Source organism: Phalacrocorax aristotelis, chromosome 2, assembly GCF_949628215.1.
Source record: "Phalacrocorax aristotelis chromosome 2, bGulAri2.1, whole genome shotgun sequence".
Lineage (NCBI taxonomy): Eukaryota > Metazoa > Chordata > Aves > Suliformes > Phalacrocoracidae > Phalacrocorax > Phalacrocorax aristotelis.
Genome location: NC_134277.1, coordinates 133,243,610 through 133,265,224, shown reverse-complemented (window position 1 = coordinate 133,265,224; position 21,615 = coordinate 133,243,610). Strand labels below are relative to the sequence as shown.

Genomic DNA, 21,615 nt, shown 5'->3' with positions numbered 1-21,615 from the left:
GTATCCATCAACAGAGTGTTAGGGTAAGTAAAGCAAGCCATAAATAAGATCGCTGGTCATGAGCAATTTCTGTGTCCGTAAGCTGATGTCCCAGAGAGAGCTACGCAGCGGTCATAGTGCTGTCTGTCAGGTAGGGTAAATCTGTTACATTTTTCTGAGGGTAATGAATCCAACAGTATAAGGGCCTACACCCTGTAATCTTCTATGCAGATACAGTTACGAATTTTGTACTGTTTTACAAATGTCATGGCTACTTTAGTCACCTACTAAAGCAGTCACAGAAATGGAGCTGAGATTGGATTTACAGTCAGAATAAATATATTCTGCTTACTTAGTGCTGACTGCAGGCAGTTTTTGAGATTCATTAGTCTATTCTTTTCTGCCTTCAGATCTTTCAGTGTGTATATATCTATTTTGTAATGATGCATTTAGAAACCTTTTGAGGAAGAAAATCTTACTTTTAGGGATGCTTTTATCCTTAATTGTTTTTTAATTATTTATTGGAGGATGCAAAAAGTTAAAAATACAAAAATACTGTTTATGCATTATATTCAGGTATCCTAATGGTAGGACGACTCAAATGGATTTCAGATTTGGAGAAACTGATAAGAAAGGAGAGAAGAGGCAGTCTGAATTTCGTATAGCTAGGAATTGCACTAACGTCTCTGTTTTGTCATCCTGCTGCTAGTCTCACAAGTTTGTGATGTTGCATATGTTTTGGATCATTTGGTGGAAGTCCATTTCCATGTTTGTTCATTGCTGTTGCTAGCATCCCAAGTTCATGTGCTTGAGTAGATGCTTTAATATTTTCAAGAAGTTTCTTATAGCACTGTGAGATAACAATGCTGTATACTTTTCAACTAATATCCCTGTGAAATGGAGAGAGACTGGCAGTACCGTAGTCAGTTCACAGGCCACACCAGTAGCTCTCTTGTGCGGTGTAAAAATCAGAGTAGAGTAAACACAGAGGCCTAAGACCTAGCCTTGCTTTTGGCCAAAGTGTATGCATATCCCTGTGTGTGTGGCTGGTAAATAAATAACTCGGCACTCTTGATCTTTGGCTAGTCCATTACAGGAAATGTTTGATGTGGGTTTTGAGAATGTCCCATCATTTTAATTGATGTCAAAACCAGGAAAATAAAGTACTGGCAGATATTTTAAAGATGGTATATAGGTATTCTTGCAAAACTACCCGGAATTTGTTAATGTACTGCACAAAACTGCTTCCTGAGCAGAGCTGAAGAAAGTAGTTGAGAGGGCAACCTTGATATGCATGAATTTGTATGTTTGGAGTTCTTCTGCATGAGACAGTTAATAAGCAAATTCTACCAGTGGTTATGTATTGTAGATGCTTATCTTTACTTAACAAGAAGGGAAGGTTGTACTTAAGGCTGCATTAAAACCCACTTGTATTCAGCGATGCTACCTTTTAAAGTTAGTCCTAGGTGGAATATTTGTGTATTCTATCTTTTACATCGCTGAATGATGATGTGGCTTTGTCAGGTTGTGGCAATAGTATAATATCACATTATGTGCTGTCTTCGTGTTACACTTCTAGGTCATGTCAGTGGTACATGGTTTGAAGGACAACTGGCTGCCAGATCAAATCGCAACAGTTCCATAAAATAAGTACATGGAGGCATCATTCTCCATGACATTCATGGATCTAGTTAGTGAGCAATTGTTGGCACATACTGGTTTCAGTATTGCCTCCAGTGCAGCAGGAGAAGAAAGGCTCCCCGGCGTAGTGCTGAAGCAAGCAGCAGTGCTAACAACAGATTGAGAAGCCCTAGAAGTCTAAGCTGGAGAAAATTTCAGCAAAGGGAAGGTATTTTCAAGGGGGGATGAAGAAGAAATGAGGAGTTGGGACTAAGAGTGAATTAAGAAAGAATAAAAAGCATCCCAAAGGGCAAACATCATATTTTAGAGTATTTCTGGGTTATGCAAAACATGCAGTCTTCTCGCTTTTATTTACCTTGTAGTTTGCTTTCCTAGGCAGCCATGGTACTTGCATGCTAGTGGTAGTAAGTCCAAAAAAATAAGAGAGTATGGTAAGGCAGCCAAATGGAATTTAAAAATTAGTCCAGGCAAGGCTTTTGATTTGGCCCTTGCTAGGGGAGCTGTTTACTGGTGTTTAAAATGTTGATCGTATCTCTCCAAAATGCATTTGCCATCAAGGGCTAAATGTTAAAGCAGGCATCCAGACTTGGGTTTCTTTTAAGTCTCACCAGATAGTGTCAAAAATCCCTTCCATTTCAATTCTTCATTGTCTTTTGTGGCATTCTTTATTTTTAAACTTTAGCAAATGTGCTGGTTTTTTTTCTGTAGGGCACTCTCAAGTACAGTTAAGGAGAGCCGTTATTCCAGCTGGCATAACCAACTTTAGATGCAGCCAAAACAGGATAACACAGCCTACATACGTCATTTTGAATTAAGGAATTATTAAATATATGCATTACTAGGAGTAGGGCATTTCTTTCTAGGGAAATCCCACTTGGCAATCAAGTCAGGTGCCCACTTACTGTCTGGGGGCCAGATATCTTACATACCTTGCTGCACATTGACCCAATCATGAAGCAGCTGCATCGTTCCGTGTCCTGTTGCTGGGGCATTATATCCATCAGAACGATACTGCAGACATCTGGGGTGATAAACTCTTAAACTACCATATCTGTCAGGCAGAAATGCCTCTTTAAGCACCTTGCATTATATCCATAAATTTGTCTTAATTTCCAGCCCCATTCAGTCCCAGTTCAGTCTGCCAAGATGGCAGACAGGGCTGCCAAACATTACTAAAACCACAACCATATCTCTGCTCTGCTGAGCTTATGAACACATTTCACACATGACGTTGCACAGCCCTCCATTCATTTGGGCTGAATTCAAGCCAGCAGCCTAGCAGTTAAAAGCTTTTATTTTGCCTGTTATCACTATAACCTTCAGAAAAATAAGAATAAAACAGAGGAAGTACTAATGACATTAATTATAGTTCTTGCCCCCCTACACATCTCCACAATGAAGCAATAATAAAAAACCCTGTCTTTCTAAAATTTACTGACTATAGTTATTTGCACTTTCATAATGACTCATTGAATCACTTCTTTTGGCAGACTGATAAATGATGATTTTTTATTTCCTTCACCTACAGTTACCATCCTGAATGATGAGAAATTATTACAAAATAGATGTCCTATCCTAAAAAATCCTAACATAAGAGCATTTTGGATGCTTGCAGGAAAGAAGATCCTATATTAACTGGTCTTGTAATGGGTCACCAGGCTTTCCAAGTTTTATTAATGTTCACCAGAGTAGCAAACAAATCTTATCATGAGAGCATAGTTATCGTTGCCAACAGTGATACTTTGGAAGACCATTGATCACATCAGAAGATTACAAGTCCGATGGTGTTTGCTGGCTTATTTCTCCAACAGTATATAGCAACCTGCGGTACCAACACCAAACTATATATTTTCCTTTTTTTGTACAGTGCATTTAAACACAAAAGACTTCAGGTTTTGCTTCAACAATATCATGCCCTGGATTTGTACTAGGATATAATGTGCAGTAAGAAACTTACTCGTCATTTACTATTTCCTTCTCCTGGTCTTTGAATTCTGATTCAATAGACAGTTCTCAGCTTCTCCAGGAAGGTGACGTTTATGAAGATATGTGACAAACTTACAACTGAAGTGCTGTGTTGCCTTTTGATTACTTGGAAGACTTGCACTCCATTCCTAGTTTTGACAAAGGTTTCCTGTGCAACTTTAGGCTATCACTTTACCAAAGATTTAGCAAAGCTTTGAGCATGACAGTGCTTTATTGACAACAGATCACTGAATTCAGAGACATTATACAGGTGAAGCATGCTCTTTGGGTCATGATTTCCCTCTTTTTTTTAGCTCCCCCATCTGTAAAATGGGCTATTGTATAACCTTTTTGCTATTTTTTGTATTGTGCTTTTAAATTGTGGACTTTTCAGAGCAGGAATTCTCTTTTTTGTACAAGTGTTCAGTAGTTTAGTAAAAAGGGGCCTTTACTCTTGGTAGGTTTGCATATTGATTGCAGTGTCCTGACTGAGCAAAAACCTTTGATCGTGTCATCATTACCCCTCAGACAATTGGTAAACCTTGCAGTGAAGATTGAGAGTCTTTGCGCCAACAATGCATAAACAAAATTAGGGAGTGGAGTATCATCTGCTTCGTGGGTGGAATTTATAACTGCAACATAAATTTTCTTGTAATTGTGAAATTATAATGCCATTTATTTCCTGGGTTACTCTTTATATAGCACTATATATTTGTTAACTCTTCATGTAGCACTAACAATAGTTGAGTTAGATCATATAATATGTACTGTAGTTTAAAAAGCAGAAATAGGCGCATCCTTCCCTAATAACTATTTCTAATATACCTTGAAAATGAATCACATCATTTTGGCATCAACCACATCAAAATGGCATCATTTTAAATATGATATTCCATAAATACAATATTCTAGAGCCTGCATTAGTGGCATTGCAATCTTTTTTCCTTTCAAAAGTCTAATGAACTTGTAATATGAAATGCTTGTTTTTCCTGAATTGTAAAAATGGTGAGGCTGTGGGGACAAAAGAGTGGAAGAAGTGTAATGAAGAAATTATAAGATGTTTATAAAATTTTTTATAAAGTTGGGGTTTTTTTTCTTAAGGATAAGCTGTCTTTTTTTTTCTTTTTTACTGTAAAATTGCAGAGTAAAAGCCTAAATGCTATTTCCATATATTTAGAAGGTGATTTTGCCACGCTTTTCGTTTTCCTCTGAAAAACAAATAGAGGGCATGTCTGAAGAACAAAATCAGTCTCTACAGTAAAGAACACATCAACCTCTAGGTTTTAAATATATTTTTGCAAGTTATGATGATGTAATTAAGCATGGTCTTATTGGTAATGCCAGGTAATTCCCAAATTAGCAGTTTTGCACAGAATATGTAATTACAGCACCTTCCAACCAAATCACTTTTAACTGATTTAAAGGTTGTGGCTGGGCCTTCACAAATTCGAGGAAGAGAAGGGGAAGGAGCATCCTTCTTGTGCAGCAGCCAAGCAGTTTAAGACTGGGAGTAGCAGTCTGCCATGGGGACCAGAGACAGCCAGATGACAAGGCTGCTAGAGTCCTGTAGCCTGTGCTTATCTAAAGTGTCTTACAGGAACCTACTTCAGTCACATACGAGTCCAGGGCTGCAGGAATAGGCATCTTCTATCATAGCATGCTGAGAGGCTCTCATCTGTATTACACAGTGTCTCAGGCTTAGCTCAGAGAAACCTACTCTCCCAAAACTTTGTTGCTGCTCCCAGAGAGTGGAGTTTCTAGTGGAGTCTTGGTGGAGTTTCTCACAATATTCTAAGAAGGAATGCATCTGGCACTGTAAAAATGTTTGCTATGGAAATTGTTTGTTCATATGAACAGAATTCCCTGTCTTAAACAATTTTGGTTCAGGGAAAAGCTTTTAAACCTGCGCATCCACTCCATACTTTCTTTTTACATGTGGACCAAGTAAGACATTATAACATGTCCAAGGCAGTACAGAAGTACACGGAAAGTTGCCAGAGTAGGATGCAGTGGATTAACTCCTAAAGAAAATAGGGCTATGGAGAACTAAATTGTACTAGAATGTAGTATATTTTAGTTTACATAGTACTATTTTTAATTCAATATGCTAGTATGTTTTAATTCTGTAAATTACTAACTGCTGTGTTTCTTTATAATATTAGAAAACTACAGCAGTGTTCTTGTATTACTTGAAAATGCATTGTCCTGCAGCCCTGCCAGAAAACTTCAGACTTTTTTGTTTGGTTGATGTGTTCCTACAGAAGTCCTTTTTGCCAGTTAAAAGAAGTATTAACCTAATAATTTTGAGAATATAGAAATCATGCTAAAATGAAGCAAAAGCTCATTAAATTATGGAAATGAGATTTACAGCAGGTTAGTTAGTTATGCATATTGACTATGGAATTCAGAATTGCTCCTTGAAAGATTACCAGCCCTACTGTAAGGAATCCCAGTGCCTTCAGCACTCCTGAGCTCATCCTCATTCAGTCCCACCCTTTTCCCATACCCTCATCTTTTCTCATTCACAGAGAGGCCAAAATACATGGAACTGGCTGGATTGAATAGGCATGGGGATGACCTGAAGCTCGTATATAAATATATATCTATGCCTTTTTCGTCACTATCCTAGGTGCATTCAGCAATCCCTCTCAAGCTTCAGATTTCATCCTGAGCTGATAAGGCACAAGGTCTCTTCTTACCCTTCTTGGGAAACACTGGCTGCATTTACAGTGTCCTGCAAGATGGCATTTTCAGACAATGCTTGAGCCACAATCTGAAACAGCCACGTGCTGCCAATATGTATACCTCAGTAGGCCATGGGGGAAAGCATGCGGCTGTCACCTCTCTAAAAATGCTGTGGCAGAACCAAGGCACCCTTCTCTTGTCATTTACAGGGCTGGTCATGCTGTCACATCACCTACTGGGGCCCTTCCAGGAGGAGGGACATGTTACACAAGAACTCCACAAGAAATTCTAGATTTAGAACAACTACGAGTGTGTCTGCAACCAAAGCAAAGCTTGCCTCACTCCACAGCCATCAATGAAATGTGACTCCCTTTCCAAATTCCCTTGGCCCTCGTTCCTTTAAACTCATGCTATAGAGTGCTCATATGCTGAAGAAAAAGGACTCTGTTGCCTGTATCTGTAGTGTTAGATAATGCCTTTAACCAAGGGAACAAGGTGAGTCCTGACAAGTATTTGTGGTCAGGTGTGGGAACTGTGTTCTTGCTGCTTGAAGTCAGTGGTTTAGACAGGTGCATAATCATCTGATTGTACTGAATACAGTGAACATACATAATGAAAGTCCTTGGACAGTCTCCAAAGCTAACTTCAGCAACAGAGCCAAGAATTTGAGTGTTGGAAAGACCTGCCTGGCAAGATTGGAGGCAAGGGATGTACCTCTAATAGCCATATGTGATGTACCTGGGGGTGGGAGGGAGAGCTGCTGTGTTGTGTTAAGGCAATTGCTCAATGCCTGGTCAGACACCCCACGATGTTACTTGGATGGCTACAGCTTTCTCTGGTGGGGCTCAGTGTCACTTAGCATCAAATATTGCCAAATACCCAGTAGAAATATGGCATTGTTAGCCTGTTGACACTTAACTTCTTTAGGAAGCTCCAGTTAAAGATGATATTTTTGTTTTGGTTTAAGTTTTTTGGTTTTTTTCAACAGTCTCTCATGGAGATATGGGCAGCAGAGACCTGGCTCCCTTCTTGTTTCAGAAATTCCTACACAGTCTGGAGGTATCAGCAGGAGAGATTGTCCCGCTGGCGAGCTTTGGGAGGCGTTTAGTTGATCATAGGAAACAGTGGAGAGGGGTGACATTTCTGAGGCCCAGATATGTTCCTTATCAAAGCGCCTTCAGTCTGTCAAGTGCCCTCAAATACTAATAAAAGTCATATATTTACATATATTGGGCAGTGGAGAGCTGTCCCAAGATGTGCATTTTCTAGATAGGTGAGGAAGAGATGAGGTGCTGTTTCAGCAGCATTGTAAGGCTGAAGAGATGGTATTCCAATTGGGATGCTTTCACCACAGCAGTCATAAGGGGCAAGCTAATGTGAACATGGATGTGTCCATAATAAATAATCATTGCAGTTTGACAGCTCCATGGCTTGGGCTTAAAAGCTAGGCAAAACTGTTGTAGCTATCCTTTTCTCTTTACACCCCTAATTATATTCCATGTGAAAAGAGAAGAAAACCAAAGTTTATGCATGTTAAAACCCTCAGTATTAACTTATGCATCTCGGGAAAGACAGAAGAAAATCCTCTATATGATGGAGAATTTTGTGAATGGTGATTGTAACTGTAACTTTATCTATGGCAACTTTTATTTTGTGTTGTGCCACCTTTCCCTTTTACCGGGAAGATTATAAAAAGCCGTAAGAACCAAGCCTCTAGTCCTCTCCTGCTGTGCAGGCTTAATTCCTCAAAGCTTCCTCCTCAAATATCATATGAGAACAAATCCTGGCTTGTCTACGTGCAGCCTTCTTTCTCAACAGCTCCCTGTTTCAACCCCTGGTTTTCAGAGATGCCAAAAATGTTGTGATTTTCCCGCTCAAAAGACATTGCATGCCGAGTAATTCTTCTCAGCAATGCTTACTTACCAGATGACTCAGTAACTTCCAAAAAATTCATGCTACTCTTCTTTCCTCTCATCTTAGCGCTGTGTAGTGATGCATATGCTTCTGGCATCTGTAAAAACACTGTATCTGCCTAAGGCAGCTAGAGCCTCCTTTAAACTCAGAAGCAGAAAACTATGTGCAGACGTTCTTCCCTGGGCGCAGAATTTCTCTATGACATAAAAGACAGATAAGCCTCACTTACAGAAGATTAAAAAAAAACTAAAAGAAAGTAGTGGTGCTAGCAAAGATACAAGTGGAGAAACAGTTGCGATATGTTTGGCAGAAGCCATTACTGAGCATATAAAAAGATGTTTGCAGTTCTCTGTTCACAGAGCTCCCCAGCTTCTGACTTCTTACGGTACCTGATCCTGGAATCTGGGCTGTGGCCTCTAGGAAGAAAAATAGAAATCAGGGCTGACAATACAGAAAGATTTACAGCAATTTTGTTTCTTCAACAGAGTGTTTGCTTAAGTCTTAGTATTGACCTGTTAAATCAGACAACCAAAACCTGGAGCAAAGCATCTCAGCCAGCTTGTCTTTATGTAAACAGCTGCATAGAAACGCACCTTGATAATTGAGTCCTGGTGGTGAATGTGCTCATGGGTGTTTAGCTAGGATTTGGGGAGGATGTTCTTCATACTGGCTGCTCTGTAACTGTTTCCCTAGTGATTGTGAGAGAATTTGACTTCCTAGCTTTTAAGCAGAATTGTGTTACCACTAGAGTGGTTAACCTGGGTCTTCATATGGTAAGTGATTGGATTAGGAAGGCAAAGCCAGTGTGTGAGAGTTCAAGGCATGGAGATATATGTATAAGACAAGCTAGCATGCCCACAAAGGGAAAAAGGGTAGGTTATAAGGGCAGAAGAGATGTTTTATTCTAATGTTTAATTGCTTCCATATTAAGTAGATATTATGATCATGAGGGTAGAAGTTACACAGATTAGGGTAATTAAGGAAAACATACCTCAAAACATGCCTCTTGGAAGAAGAAAGAATGATAGATATGTAGTGTAAATCAATCTTCAGCTCCTCAGACTTCACTCGGAGACAATTTATGTCCTATGACCCTTTGCAAAGCTGGATATAAAGTGACCGAACAAAATTAGTAAGTACCAAAAAGTACAGTAACTTCAGCTACTGAGTGATTTACAGTAAAACATTACAGATGCCAGTGAACTTTTGGTAACGCTTGCCACTGCCAGCGTTTTAGCAAGGCAGTCCAGTCTGACATCCCAATGCAATAGTTTTACTGTGAAGTCTTATTTTTGTTTTAATCATAATATTTCTATTGCACTATTTTTCAGGTCCAGATTATATCAAACAAAAATTTCAAGAAGGATTGGAAGTGAAAGAAAAATCTGAAGAAAAGGTTCAGGAAAAGCCACCTACTCCAAAAGAGTCACCTCACTTTTATCGGAAAGGTACTACACCCCCTCGAACCCCAGAAGCGAGTCCAAGGCATAGTCCTCCTCTTTCTTCTGAGCCTTCTCCTTCAAAACAACTGAAAAGGCAAAGCTCCACTTCTGGGGCAAGACTCGGTCAAGATAATAAAAAGCTTTTAGCCACTGAGAATATAACACCCACAATTAACAAGCCTTTATATTCAAAAGCACCAATGAAGGAGGAAGTAGCTGTGAAACACCAGCCAAAGTTTTCGGCCCATCACAATCCCATCAGCACAGAGAATGGGGAGCTGCATGGTCACTACCATGGCTATTATGTAAAAATGAATCCACCAGTGCTTCCACAGGAGCTCAGGGAAGAAGATGAATATGTCAACCCATCACCGTCAACGCTTGCACGGTTACCACCCTCACAGAAGCCAAGTCCTGCTAGATCTGGGGGTAAGCCAGATGCCAAAGAAAACAAACCTGACACAAAAATAACGAAACCAGAATTTGCTGCACCAAAGAACCCAGCTAATAATGAGACACATTCAGCAGTGGAAAAAGAAGTAGAAAACAGCTCGGTGAGTACTGCAAGAAATGTTTTCACTTTCACTGCCCTTTTGCAATCTGAAGACAGGCAAAGCTCACTTCTGTCAAATCTTCATCTGGATACAATGTACTAGCTAGAACCCACTACACCGGATTAGAGTGAGGAGCAAATATTCCAGTTCTTTATATTATCCTTTCAAAAAAGTGGGAAGGGATAGTGATAGCCAGATACTGACAGACTTTCAAAACATGCATCCATAAACACAAAAGTGTGTTAGTGTGTGTATTAGTGTGTGTATGTGTATATATATACACACGTACATTTTGTGTGCATGTAGATACATATTTGAGGATATACATATAGGTATATACTTCTCCCCCCACCAAAACAATGTTCATTATACTTCAGTGGATAATTGGGCAGTACTGGGAGTTACACTCACGCTCTACTCCAAAGGTCTACTTTTGACTGCTGTTGGAGACAGGATTGTGGACTGTGCTCTGACCCAGTCCAGACAATCTCCCATTTTCATTTTCCTCTCTGCGCTGACAGTAGGCTCTAAAACCAGACAATTTACATCAACATATAAACTGTTTTAAAATGCGTACTTCTGACTATGCTTGTATGAAATTTTACTTTCTTTTTCATCAGGAAATGGAGAAGGAGTTTTAAAACTATGCATTCAGATCTCTGAATCTCATTATTATTCAGAAATAATAGAACTATCAATAGTTATGCAGAAAAGGAGAGATGACTAATAACATTTCTATTCCATGTTAGAAGAAAAAGACAAGTTATCAAATTCAGAATCTCTGATGATGTTAAAATTATTTCTGGGCCAAGAGAAACTCAGGAAAACGTTAATTGTAGATCCTAAAATTAATATTTAGCAAATGAAGAGGTCTAGATAATTATCATAATGTTTCTTTTTTATAAACATTGTTTCTGTGAACCATTTTTGGTACTCCAGTAGAAAAAAAAAGTGTGTCATTATTGATGGGAGCAACAGAATGACCCATTTAATGAGATAGAGATAGCCTAGCACAGAACTCAGGTAAAACAGATGAATAATTGACATCAAACTTCATTAATAAAGAATGTAAAAATAAAAAGGTGTAAGAATTGCCAACCAACATGCATTGTAAAAGATCTTGCCAAAGAAGTTTGACATCTTCAGGTGTGATAGAACAATCATATCCTCCATCAGGAAGGTCACTTGATTTGCTTTTACACAGCTATTTATTCTAAGGAAGCCAGAGTAATGCAAAGGCTAAATGTCACATCACAATAATTTTTTAAAACTGACTGATGGTTCATAAAAAGTAATTAGAAGAACATCAGTAATTTGGTATTATTCTAGTGAGGTAATTTTTTTTATGAATTCTGCTGCTCTATTTTATTAACATCCTTATTAATGACATGGAAGAGGACATAAAACTATTACCCACGAACTTTACAGAAGACGCAGAGACCAGGAAACTGATAAACAATGAAGATAACGTATCATCAATACAAGCTAGGCCAAATCACCTGCTAAGAAAGGTGCAACTATAATTATCCATGTGTAGCACAGCAAAATGTAAGATTGTACATTGACAGTTAATAGAGCCTGGCCATGCAGGATCAGAACTGGAAAAGGTTGGTGGATCAGGAGCAGGAGAGGCTACTGAACATGACCTCCCAGTCTGCTGCTGCTGTTCAGAGATGTTAATATAATCCTTAGATTTATCAACAGGAAAGATTAAGCAAGAGTACATGGGAGTCTGTTTTATCTGGTTTCTGGCACTGGTGCAGCCACTTCTGGAATAAAATACAGTGTCCATAAATCAGGGATTTAAAATGAAAAAACCTTAAGGGAAAGTCCCGCGAAGAGCTGCAAGAACGATTAAAACATATATTACAATGAAAGATTCAAGGCAAAAAAAATCAGACATATTTAATCACTTTCTGTAAGTACATTTTATAAAATAGTTTCGCAAGCTAACAGGCAGATATGTAGGAAGATCCAACAGCTTGACAGATTTAGATAGAAGTATTGTTTTAAGTTGCTTTTAATGATATTAATTAAATGTAACATCAGTTTTCAGATGCCGAGTTTTTGCAGCCGTCACTGAATAGTTCCATAATGAGCGTTTTGCCAAGATGATATTCTCTAGTTCAGCAAGAAGCTTATATTCTGTTTTGTGCGGATCAAAGTAGATGTTCACAGTGGTTTTGTAATCTGCAAATCTGTATTACAGCTGATATCAGCCCTTTAACCTTTCAAATCTCACAGATATGACTCCTATGTAGGGTAACACAAAGCTTCAGGCTTGTAAACGTTGAGTGAGCATGGACAGAATTTTAGCCTGAATTGGAATTCTTTGTTCAGCTCTGGTGAAAGTAAGTAGCTAGAAAGAGTCATTTTTCCCACATTCCATACAAACCAAATAATTGTTTGGAGCTGAGGGAGTCTTCACCTTAAGAAACCAGGTAGGGCACCTAAACAGCAGTTTACTGACCTTCTAGAACAATCAGGATAAGGGCCATGAACCTATAACCGTTATCTGGAAAGGTGGAAAAGTGATGAAATATTGTACCGTAGATACTGTTTGTTTGCTGATGTTACAGGTCATCTGCGAGGTGTCCTGCTTCATTTAGAGCACCCTAATTGCATTATTATTACCAGCATTTCAGGAAGGAAGGAAGGTAGAGTTTAGGAACTCATTTTTAATATAATGGTATTTTAAGATATATGTAGATGTATGTGTTCAAGGTATCATTCAAAGATGTCTTCTATATGTGTCTGTAAATTTACCCTTATAGAATAAATTTCCTACATGTTTATTTAAAATGCTGAGATGAGTAAAAATCCTAAAACAATTAAAGCAGAAAGGAGCAGCCTACAGGCCTAGCAGTCTGAGGGAAAGACTAAGTACAGAATGAATGTTAACATTGCCTGAGGACATTTCTTTTTAATTTTTAGTATCACCTTTCAACTTCAGAAAAAGAGTATCATTAGTGTGCTGGAGTTACGCAGTGGCTAACCTAAGAGCACATGGTTACTGAGGAGAAGCCAGATTAACGTACTTTTCTTTATCCCAAATACTTCTGAATGTTGAAAGACTTCAGAATTCTAGGGCTGCATTGGGGAATTAATTTGTTTTATTCAGTAGCTATTGCTTTATAGTCATCCTGACGAATTATTTTATTGTGGTTTGAAAGTAAATCTGCCTTAGATCCTCCATAAAAGTTTTAAAATATATTTATTAAGGAATACAAAGACAAAAGTACTCTCATTCTCTTTTCAAGAGAATGAGAAAACATGGTTTTGGAATGCAAAAATAAATATATAACATTTATTGAGCACTTTCATTAGATTATCCAAAAGTGCTGTATAAAATTGTGCTGTGCTTTTTCCAAGTTTCCAGTGATAATGCATTAAGAACGTAGATCCAGAATGTAAGATTTTCAGTTGTTCCTTTAATGTATCTAAATCAAAGCCATTCCTCACAGCTGAATTAAACAGAAACGTTAATATAGATTAAGAACTTCAAACAACTTTATTTACAGAAATATGCAGCAGCTGTTTTAGTAATCAAATTCATGTTTCGTATTTTCTGTGAATCTGTTACATCCTTAAGAATGTCATTGAATATTATCTGTGCAATAAGTTAATTATAGGAACAGTATTGATTCACTAGGTATCCCCATTTCTGGCATTATATTTGAAAAATAGCAGCACATACTTCTTATGCCACACACATAGATGTGTTTCTCTATGTACGTATTTTCTAATATTCAAAAATCAAAGCTTAAAATCATTTCAGAGCTCATAAGAAAAAGTCATAGTTTCATCAAGGTGAAAATATGCATAAAGCATGATGACAAAGTCACAGTTTGTCAGCTGCTCCAAAATAGCTGTCTGCAGGCATTTACCCTAATAAATGAAAGGTAAATCATCCTTTCTTCACTGAAAATTAGCTACCTTCAAATTACCTTATATTTACCACAGTGTGTAGAGTACACAGAGACACTTGACCACAAACCAGTACTGTTGTTTCTAATTGCTCGTTAGCAGCCTCTGGCCCCAGCATCAGCTTACATGCTGCTATCCCCCCTTGAATATGAGCTAATTTGAGATTGTCTTGGATTTGGGTAAAAAGTAGGATTGAATTGCAGAAAACACCATTGTACTGAATATACATTTTATTTGCCTGATATGTGTCCGTACATTGCCCTAGGTCTGGTACAAGCCCAGGCACAAGTGTTCTACTATATTGCTGTTTTTTCGTTTTGCAGGTAAAGATTTTTAAGCCACACAGAGTGTTTAGCCTGGTGTTTACCTGTATCTAAAATCATTACATTTTGCTGAATGTTACCCAGTATGCTTCTCCTCTCATCTCTTTGTTCACTTAGCATCCAGTTAGTAAGGGGTATAACTACCATGATGTTAGAAAAACAGATCAGTATTTGCCTGATTCTAAAAAAAAACTCTTAGCAAGAACGTTATGCTAGATTTAATGGACATTCTTAATGTAGTAGGTTTACAAGACTAGTCTTAATGCTTTCTGGCACTGCAGTTGAGGAAAACAGCTTTCTTCCCTCCCCAAATGAAAACTACTTGTATAGTTACATTTTTAACTACGTAAGAGTCTGACTTACTAGAAGCTGAAAGGGCAGTTTTTAAGCAGGACTGGAGGTTTTCTACTACAGCTTCTTTAGTGCACCTGCTCTAGTCACTCTTGGACTCTTCAGACTAATTTTGGCTTTTGCTATTTTAAGCCCTTGCAGGACACTAAAGTCTTATTTATGGTATTTGTCTTAAAGCATTAAATGCTCATTTCATAGGTGTCTACAAAACAAGTAGTAGTTTTTTGGGTAAGAACCGTGTGCTCCACAAATATTTTTTGATCATTTTTCAGTATATCAAGAAATTCTGCCTTAGGCTGAAAGTTGCAGTTAGAAGAAGAAGAAACAAAATGCACATAGCAGGCCAATGGAGATGAGATTTACTTCTTTGTATAAAGCATAGACTCATTATGATAAAGAGATAACACATTTTTCTTTGATCTTCATATAAAATCCCAGTTCTTAAGGTGTCATTTTCTTCTGTTCGTGTAGATGAGATTTCTTGATTCAGACCATAGTCCCTAGGTTTTTTAGCCTAATTTATCTAATGTTATTGTGGTGAGATTGTTATACCTAACCTGACTGACAGATGCATCAATCGAGAAGGCCCCTCCCTCCAAGCTTAACTCTGTAAGACTGTGCACCGATGATACCGAGTTGCGGTTTGAGCTGCAGTCCCAACTTGCCGCTCAGCCAAAAGCTGTCTTGCAGCTATCAGGATGCTGTTTCAGAGTATATTTCAGGTAATGAATGAATTCCTGGCTCCTGTGAAGTCCCCATAGGTCCAAATTTTCTTCAGTAGTAGTAAATCAACTTGATTTCCACTGATGTTATTTTCAAATATGCAAAGCATTAGATGGCCAAATCCCAGTGAATTTTAATGGTATTAGGCAACGATCTCCTTCACAGTTTCTTTCAATTCCTGGTGCAGTATAACTGTAAAATCTTTAAGTGGCATCCCGAACAATAAAGGAACTATTGACCTGATTTTGATCACACAGGGAGTCCCTGTTAGAATCACAGCATAGTTTGGGTTGCAAGGGACATTTAAAGAACATGTAGTCCAACCCCACTGCCATGGGCAGGGACATCTTTCACTAGACCAGGATGCTCAAAGCCCCATCCAACCTGACTTTGAACACTTCCAATGATGGGGCATCCACAACTTCTCTGGGCAACCTGTTCCAGTGTCTCAGCACCAGATTGAAAGGTCCTGAATCCAAATCTTAGTGGATACTAACAGTGTAATGACGCTTCCTGTAGAGAGATATGTAACATTAGCATGTATGTACTGTTCTCGTTTGTCAGGAGATCCTGGATTCATTTTGCAAAAGAAGTCATTAAGTAGAAGGTTCACTCTAAGGGTGTTGACGCTGATGTTTCAAGACAGCAAGACTGAGAGATTCTCAAAGTAGCTATTGTTTCAAGTAAAGCATGTTTTATTGCTCAAAGTCTTCCAATATGGCCTTCATGCATAAGTCTCACAATTGCCAGATGTATTTGGTGGGAATCCTGATGAGAACTTGGATTTCCTTCACAGTTGAAATGCGTAGAAGTACCCAAGCTAGCACAATTGTGATCGTGCCAGAAAGAGAAAGAAGAAATTAACCGTAAGATACTCACTACTACAGTGAGGCTGCTTATAGTGCTGTGGTCAGAAATATAATCATATCTGGAGTCATGCTTTCCTTTTATGCCTGTCCTCTGTTACCAAGTGTCTTGTATTCTTTGGCACATAGTGACTCACTTCCAGTAAGAAGGAAGGAACATGGTTCCACTTCTGTTCTGTGACCCGATAGTTAAAACATACCACTGGTAAGTGGGAACTTGTTACTCAAAATCCCATGGACTACGGTGGCCGTAAACCTAGTCTTCAATTTCCTAGTGAATAATTTAGACATTCTGCCATGAAGCAAAATGTGAATGTTGCTGGCAATAACATTACCCCTATGGCAGCATTTAAGTAGCGTCCTGATAGTCTCAATCATTGCTTGAGCTTGAACACCTAGTTCCTCAAAATGTGAACAGATACCTCTCAGTAGGTGCAAAGGGAACTTCATGGCCCTTCAGATACAGATGCTGATTGGGTTTAGATTCCCCAGAGATTTAAGGAGTACTTGACATATTTTGTGACTTATTCAAGAACTGGAGGCATCCTTGAAACATGCAGCTGGCCTCTTTGAAGCACAGCTGGGTACCCAGAAACTGGACATCTGCTGAAATGGCATTGATGATCACAAAAACAAGAAAATTTAACCACTGTTTATTGTCAGAAAAAGTGGAGACAGTCTGGGAATTTTAAATTGGTCTGAATAAACAAAGCAGGGCTCTGAGCAACCTGATCGAGTTGAAGGTGTCCCTGCTCACTGCAGGGGCATTGGACTAGGTGACCTTTAAAGGTCCCTTCCAACCCAAACCATTCCATGATTTTATGAACTTAGCAGTCCATATCTGGCCTGCTATCTTAACTACTGCATAAAGGTATGTTCTGGTAGAAAGTGTTTAATGAGGCTGTTTCAGGATGAAAGCATGTGATGTAATAATGACAGAAGTACTGTTCAGTAGCTTCCCGGTTACACTGCTGCAGCAAATTAATAATAGCAAGTTCTTACACCTCAGCATTCCAGAAATTCTCTAGCTAATGTTAGCATTGTCATGAAGCACAATGAACCTCTGCAAAGTACGCCTCATGTGGAAAGTGAAAAAAATTATGTCATTTCTAATAAAATATATACCTTCTTATGCAAGCCAGTGATCCTTATGTAGCTCAGAAGATAGTTTTCTGCAGAGATTTTTTGGCGGGCTTTTTTGTGATTTAGGAAAGTATTGTCTGAGTGAAGAGTTTTTCTGTTGATACTTCAAGTAAATGTGCAACCTTAAAATATAAGCATATACAAATCTTTCTGAAAATATGTTGTAGTAAAGCAAATATGTTAAGAGGAAAACAGAAGAATTGAGATTTTTCCATCTGTTCAGGACATTATTTCAAGTTGCTCATTAGGAAACATATATGTTTTTAAAAATGTATCCAAAGTCGCTGAAAAGAGTTAAAAACATTGTTCTGTGGTTCACAGAAAGACTAAAATTACATAATGAGTAGCTTTTCTAACCAAGCTGAACTCTAGCTAGGAAGGGAAGGAGTATTTTGATGTTTTTTCTTCGGTACATAGGTCTGTAAGATAAACATCAGAGTAAATCAAAATGAGTTTAATTTTGCAGGTGTAAAGTTGTTTTTTAATCTGTAATGGAAACATTGCTAGGTATGTTAGTGCAGTGATAAGTAACTTTTTTTTCCCTTTGGTTATCGAAACAAGGGTATTCTTTTCATAAACCACATTGTCATGTCTGTTTTGAAACAGGTTGGAATTAGAGAACGAACCTACAGTAAGGATGAAGAGCAGTGCTCTGGCTTTCCTGAAGTAGCCAAAGTTTTTTGTTTTGCCTTAAGCTGATACTGGTTTTGTGTTGATGGGTGTTTTCTTTTGTTTATGCAGTCATATTTGTCAGATGGTTTAATCTCAGTGTGATTAAGAAGAGTGTAATAATATACTCTCACCTGCATTTATCCAGCTCATTTTCACAGAGGAGATACTTAGCTCACCTGAAGACAACAGGTAATGGCTGTGCTTCAGGAGCAGAGTCTGTATGTTTAATATTTGGGTAACCTTTCAGACCAAGGTCAAAACAGGTAGAAATTACAAAGTCAGGTCATGTTCATCACTGTGCACTGTGTAGAAGGTTGCGTTAATCCTGATATCTTTATTTTATTTCAGGGCCCTAACTCAGTCATGATCGCCCTGGTAATGCTGTTGAATATTGGTTTAGCCATTCTTTTTGTCCATTTTCTAACTTGACTGGAATTAGGAAAGGTAAGAAAGGTCTTGTTTTCATATAAAATCACCATATCCACCCCACCTCAAATGATAAAGCGTTAATTTCTTTGCATACTTTTAATGTTCCCTACTTTAATCTTAGCTATGCCTGAATGTGATTCAACATAGTTATTTAATAATGTAACTGTTTTGACCCTTCAGTGAAGTCATGACAACTAGTGGTGTTAGCCCACAGTTCTCTGCAGTTGTGTCATCAGCCTTTTAAATGGCACCTGTCATAACTCAGACACAGGGAAGGAGGCTTGGAATTAGGATGGGACGCAAGAGAGATGAAACTTGGAAAATTCAGCCAGGGGCCCAGATCAGTTTCTCTGCTGATGGCTCGTGGCTTTGGGGTCTTCTGAAAGCTGAAGCAAGCAGCCATGTTGGAAAACAAACAAAATAATCTGCTGAAGCAGCCCCACCAGTGAAGTGCGTTGGCTTCTCCATCTGTTCCAGCAGAGTGTGACTAAACTGGAAATGTACGGAGCTGCACTTTTTGTTGATGGAAGCTAACAGCTGCCTTACTATTTTACCGTCTGATGTTTTTAGTGGGGAGATGGGAAAACGACTGCCAGAGGAATGTGGTCAGAGGATTCTGTTGCTGTGGAAGTGATTCCAGCGTTCACTCCTATCTCATTAGAAGAAATAGCTAGCAGCATCAGTCACCAGTCTTATTCCATTACCTGCTGCTTTTAACATCTCCTGCAGTGTTCTGGGAGATAGAATTTCATTTGCCTGTGCATGATTCTGTTCATTCGTTGTTTATGAAATTTTATGTATAGCCATAACATAGTGTCTAGTCCAACCTGGAGAAAGCTACCAGTTCTGCCTAGCAGCAGAAGCAGAAAACAAAATCTCTTTTTCTAATCTGAAGATAAAATTCTTAAATTCATTTTCCTAACCTGAAGAGCCATTTTGCTTTAAGGTTTAGTAAGTAATACACCATGACTGCAAAATTTTAAGGTGTTGATATCTTCCTGAAAGTGCTCAAATGCTTATGACAGTAGCAAGCAAAATGTTTCATAATAAAAGAATAAGAATCTTAAGTTGATATCAGCACGTTCTAAACAGTAGGTGGAATATCAGAATAAGCCAAATAAGCCAAGAAAGATGAGATACAGGGTTTGCATGTTGATGCTTTTTTCTTTCGTGTTTTTTTTTTTTAATTCTGGTGCTGTGGTAATTGGTGATTTGAATTATTATGTTTCAACACTGAGGTATTTTGCCAGCAGTTAAAATAAAGTCTTGTCTGAGTGCACATTAATGCCAATGACAGTTAAGCTAGCTCATGCTCATAATAAATTATCATAATTTTAAAATACTAGATTTGTGTTGAATACATTCAGGTAGAGCGGTTAGAAATGTTAAGTGATTGTTTATTGATTTGATACCTTCAGTGTCTTTAAAGTCCATTTATAATTTTACCTCAGCATTAAAAAAGCCTCAAAATTTTTCATTTGGAAAGTTTGTCTTAAGTAGTTTCAGAGCCCTTTGTTCAATTGATGTGATCATGTTTCTTTTTATGTGTCATTATACTATAACTCTTGTACCCTATATTAATCAAAAGCATGCTTATTTGCTGAAAAGATGTGGTGTGATCATTTGGCAAGTAAATTTTAATTTAAAGCTACAAAAAGCAAAGGGCTTGTATTATGGTTTATTTTATCTCTATTAGAAGATCTTTCATACGATATAGTTTTTGAACCTGTTTGTAAACTTTCTAAGTGTTTGCATGGTTTAATGGGCAACATTCTTACAGAGTACATTAGATATCTTTTGATGCAGCATATTAAAGTAACGTAGGTGTGGACTGAATATTGTGCAGCAGAGCGGCTCCGAGCAGGGCAGTAACACCATGGTGTTTTTTACAGAAGTATGTTGAGAATCCTGTGTTTTGACCAGTGTGGATAAAGAAGAAAGCAGAAAGAGAGCAAATGAAAATAAAACTTGTATATTTATTTTTTAAAGAAGTTTAAATTGTGTTTTAAATTTAGGGAAGTAATTTCTAAATAAGAACAAAATTTTAAAAGTTACTGTGTAAGCCTTGACGTTATGGACAAAATGTTCCATCCAACAGTGAAATCACCCCCTGTCTCCTTACACGGAGAGGTAATTTTGTAACTGACGTATTTAATTCCTACTAAATGTTTATTTAAAATACTTTATGCTCGGGAAATAATGGGTAACAAAGCTATTGAAAATGTTTATAAATTTAAGTAAGCATGTTAGTACCATTTATAAATATGTATGATTTATAAGCTTTTTTAAAACAAAGCTCAAACAAATTGTTGGTATTTTTCTAAAATGTGCACAGCTGTATTTTACATGAAAGGCTATTTATAAATGGTTGTTATACTGTACACTACATTTTGGACAGCACAATGAAGCCTGCCAATGTACTTAATAATGTCATTTTGTCTATTTAAAGTTTCTTGCTGTCAAAGAATGAACTCGTTATCTATGAGTTTCTCTATTTATAATTCTTGACCCAAAATGTACAATGTACAGTTTTCACAACTGTATTTGCTCCAATAAAAATAAGTTGGTTATTAATAAAGTTTCAGACTAGTTTTTCCTGTTTATGGATTACTTTGTTCAGTCTCTGGAAACAATTTTTCTGACAAATTCAATAATCGAGGAGCAAAAAATGGGTGAAGCCCTGGCCCCTTTGAAATCATTGTGAGTTAGTGTTTCCAACAAAACAATTCTGGGAAACAATTTAAAGTTTTTTTAAAAAAAAAAAGGCAAGTTTACTTATGTGTCTTCTCTTATCTTCTGATACAGGATTTTCACATCTTTATAAATTTAGTATCTGAAATTATACTCCCACTACAGGGATGATTTAATCAATCTTGTTTTAATCAGTGAGTGACTGGTCCATTAACAGTTGTTGCTGTAAGTGAATGAACAACTTTTTAGATCCCTCCTTCTTGAGGTCTTCATAGGTTCAAAATTAACATGAAGTTTGTGAGCCCATATT

General features: G+C 37.8%; 1 protein-coding gene across 5 annotated transcripts in view; it reads left to right on the top strand.

Moving 5' to 3' along the window:
• JPH1 (junctophilin 1) overlaps window positions 1-21,615 on the top strand; it is an 88,278-nt gene that overhangs the window by 65,186 nt on the left and 1,477 nt on the right. The window contains exons 4-6 of one of the 5 annotated variants that reach the window (XM_075085265.1): window positions 9,516-10,180; window positions 18,534-18,629; window positions 19,185-21,206. In XM_075085265.1, coding sequence (XP_074941366.1) covers window positions 9,516-10,180; window positions 18,534-18,614 — 746 coding nt within the window. In that variant the 3' untranslated portion in view covers window positions 18,615-18,629; window positions 19,185-21,206. Of the gene's footprint in view, window positions 1-9,515; window positions 10,181-18,533; window positions 18,630-18,735; window positions 21,207-21,615 lie in introns of those variants that run through there. The other 4 variants (XM_075085264.1, XM_075085266.1, XM_075085263.1 and 1 more) reach the window with 4 other exon arrangements.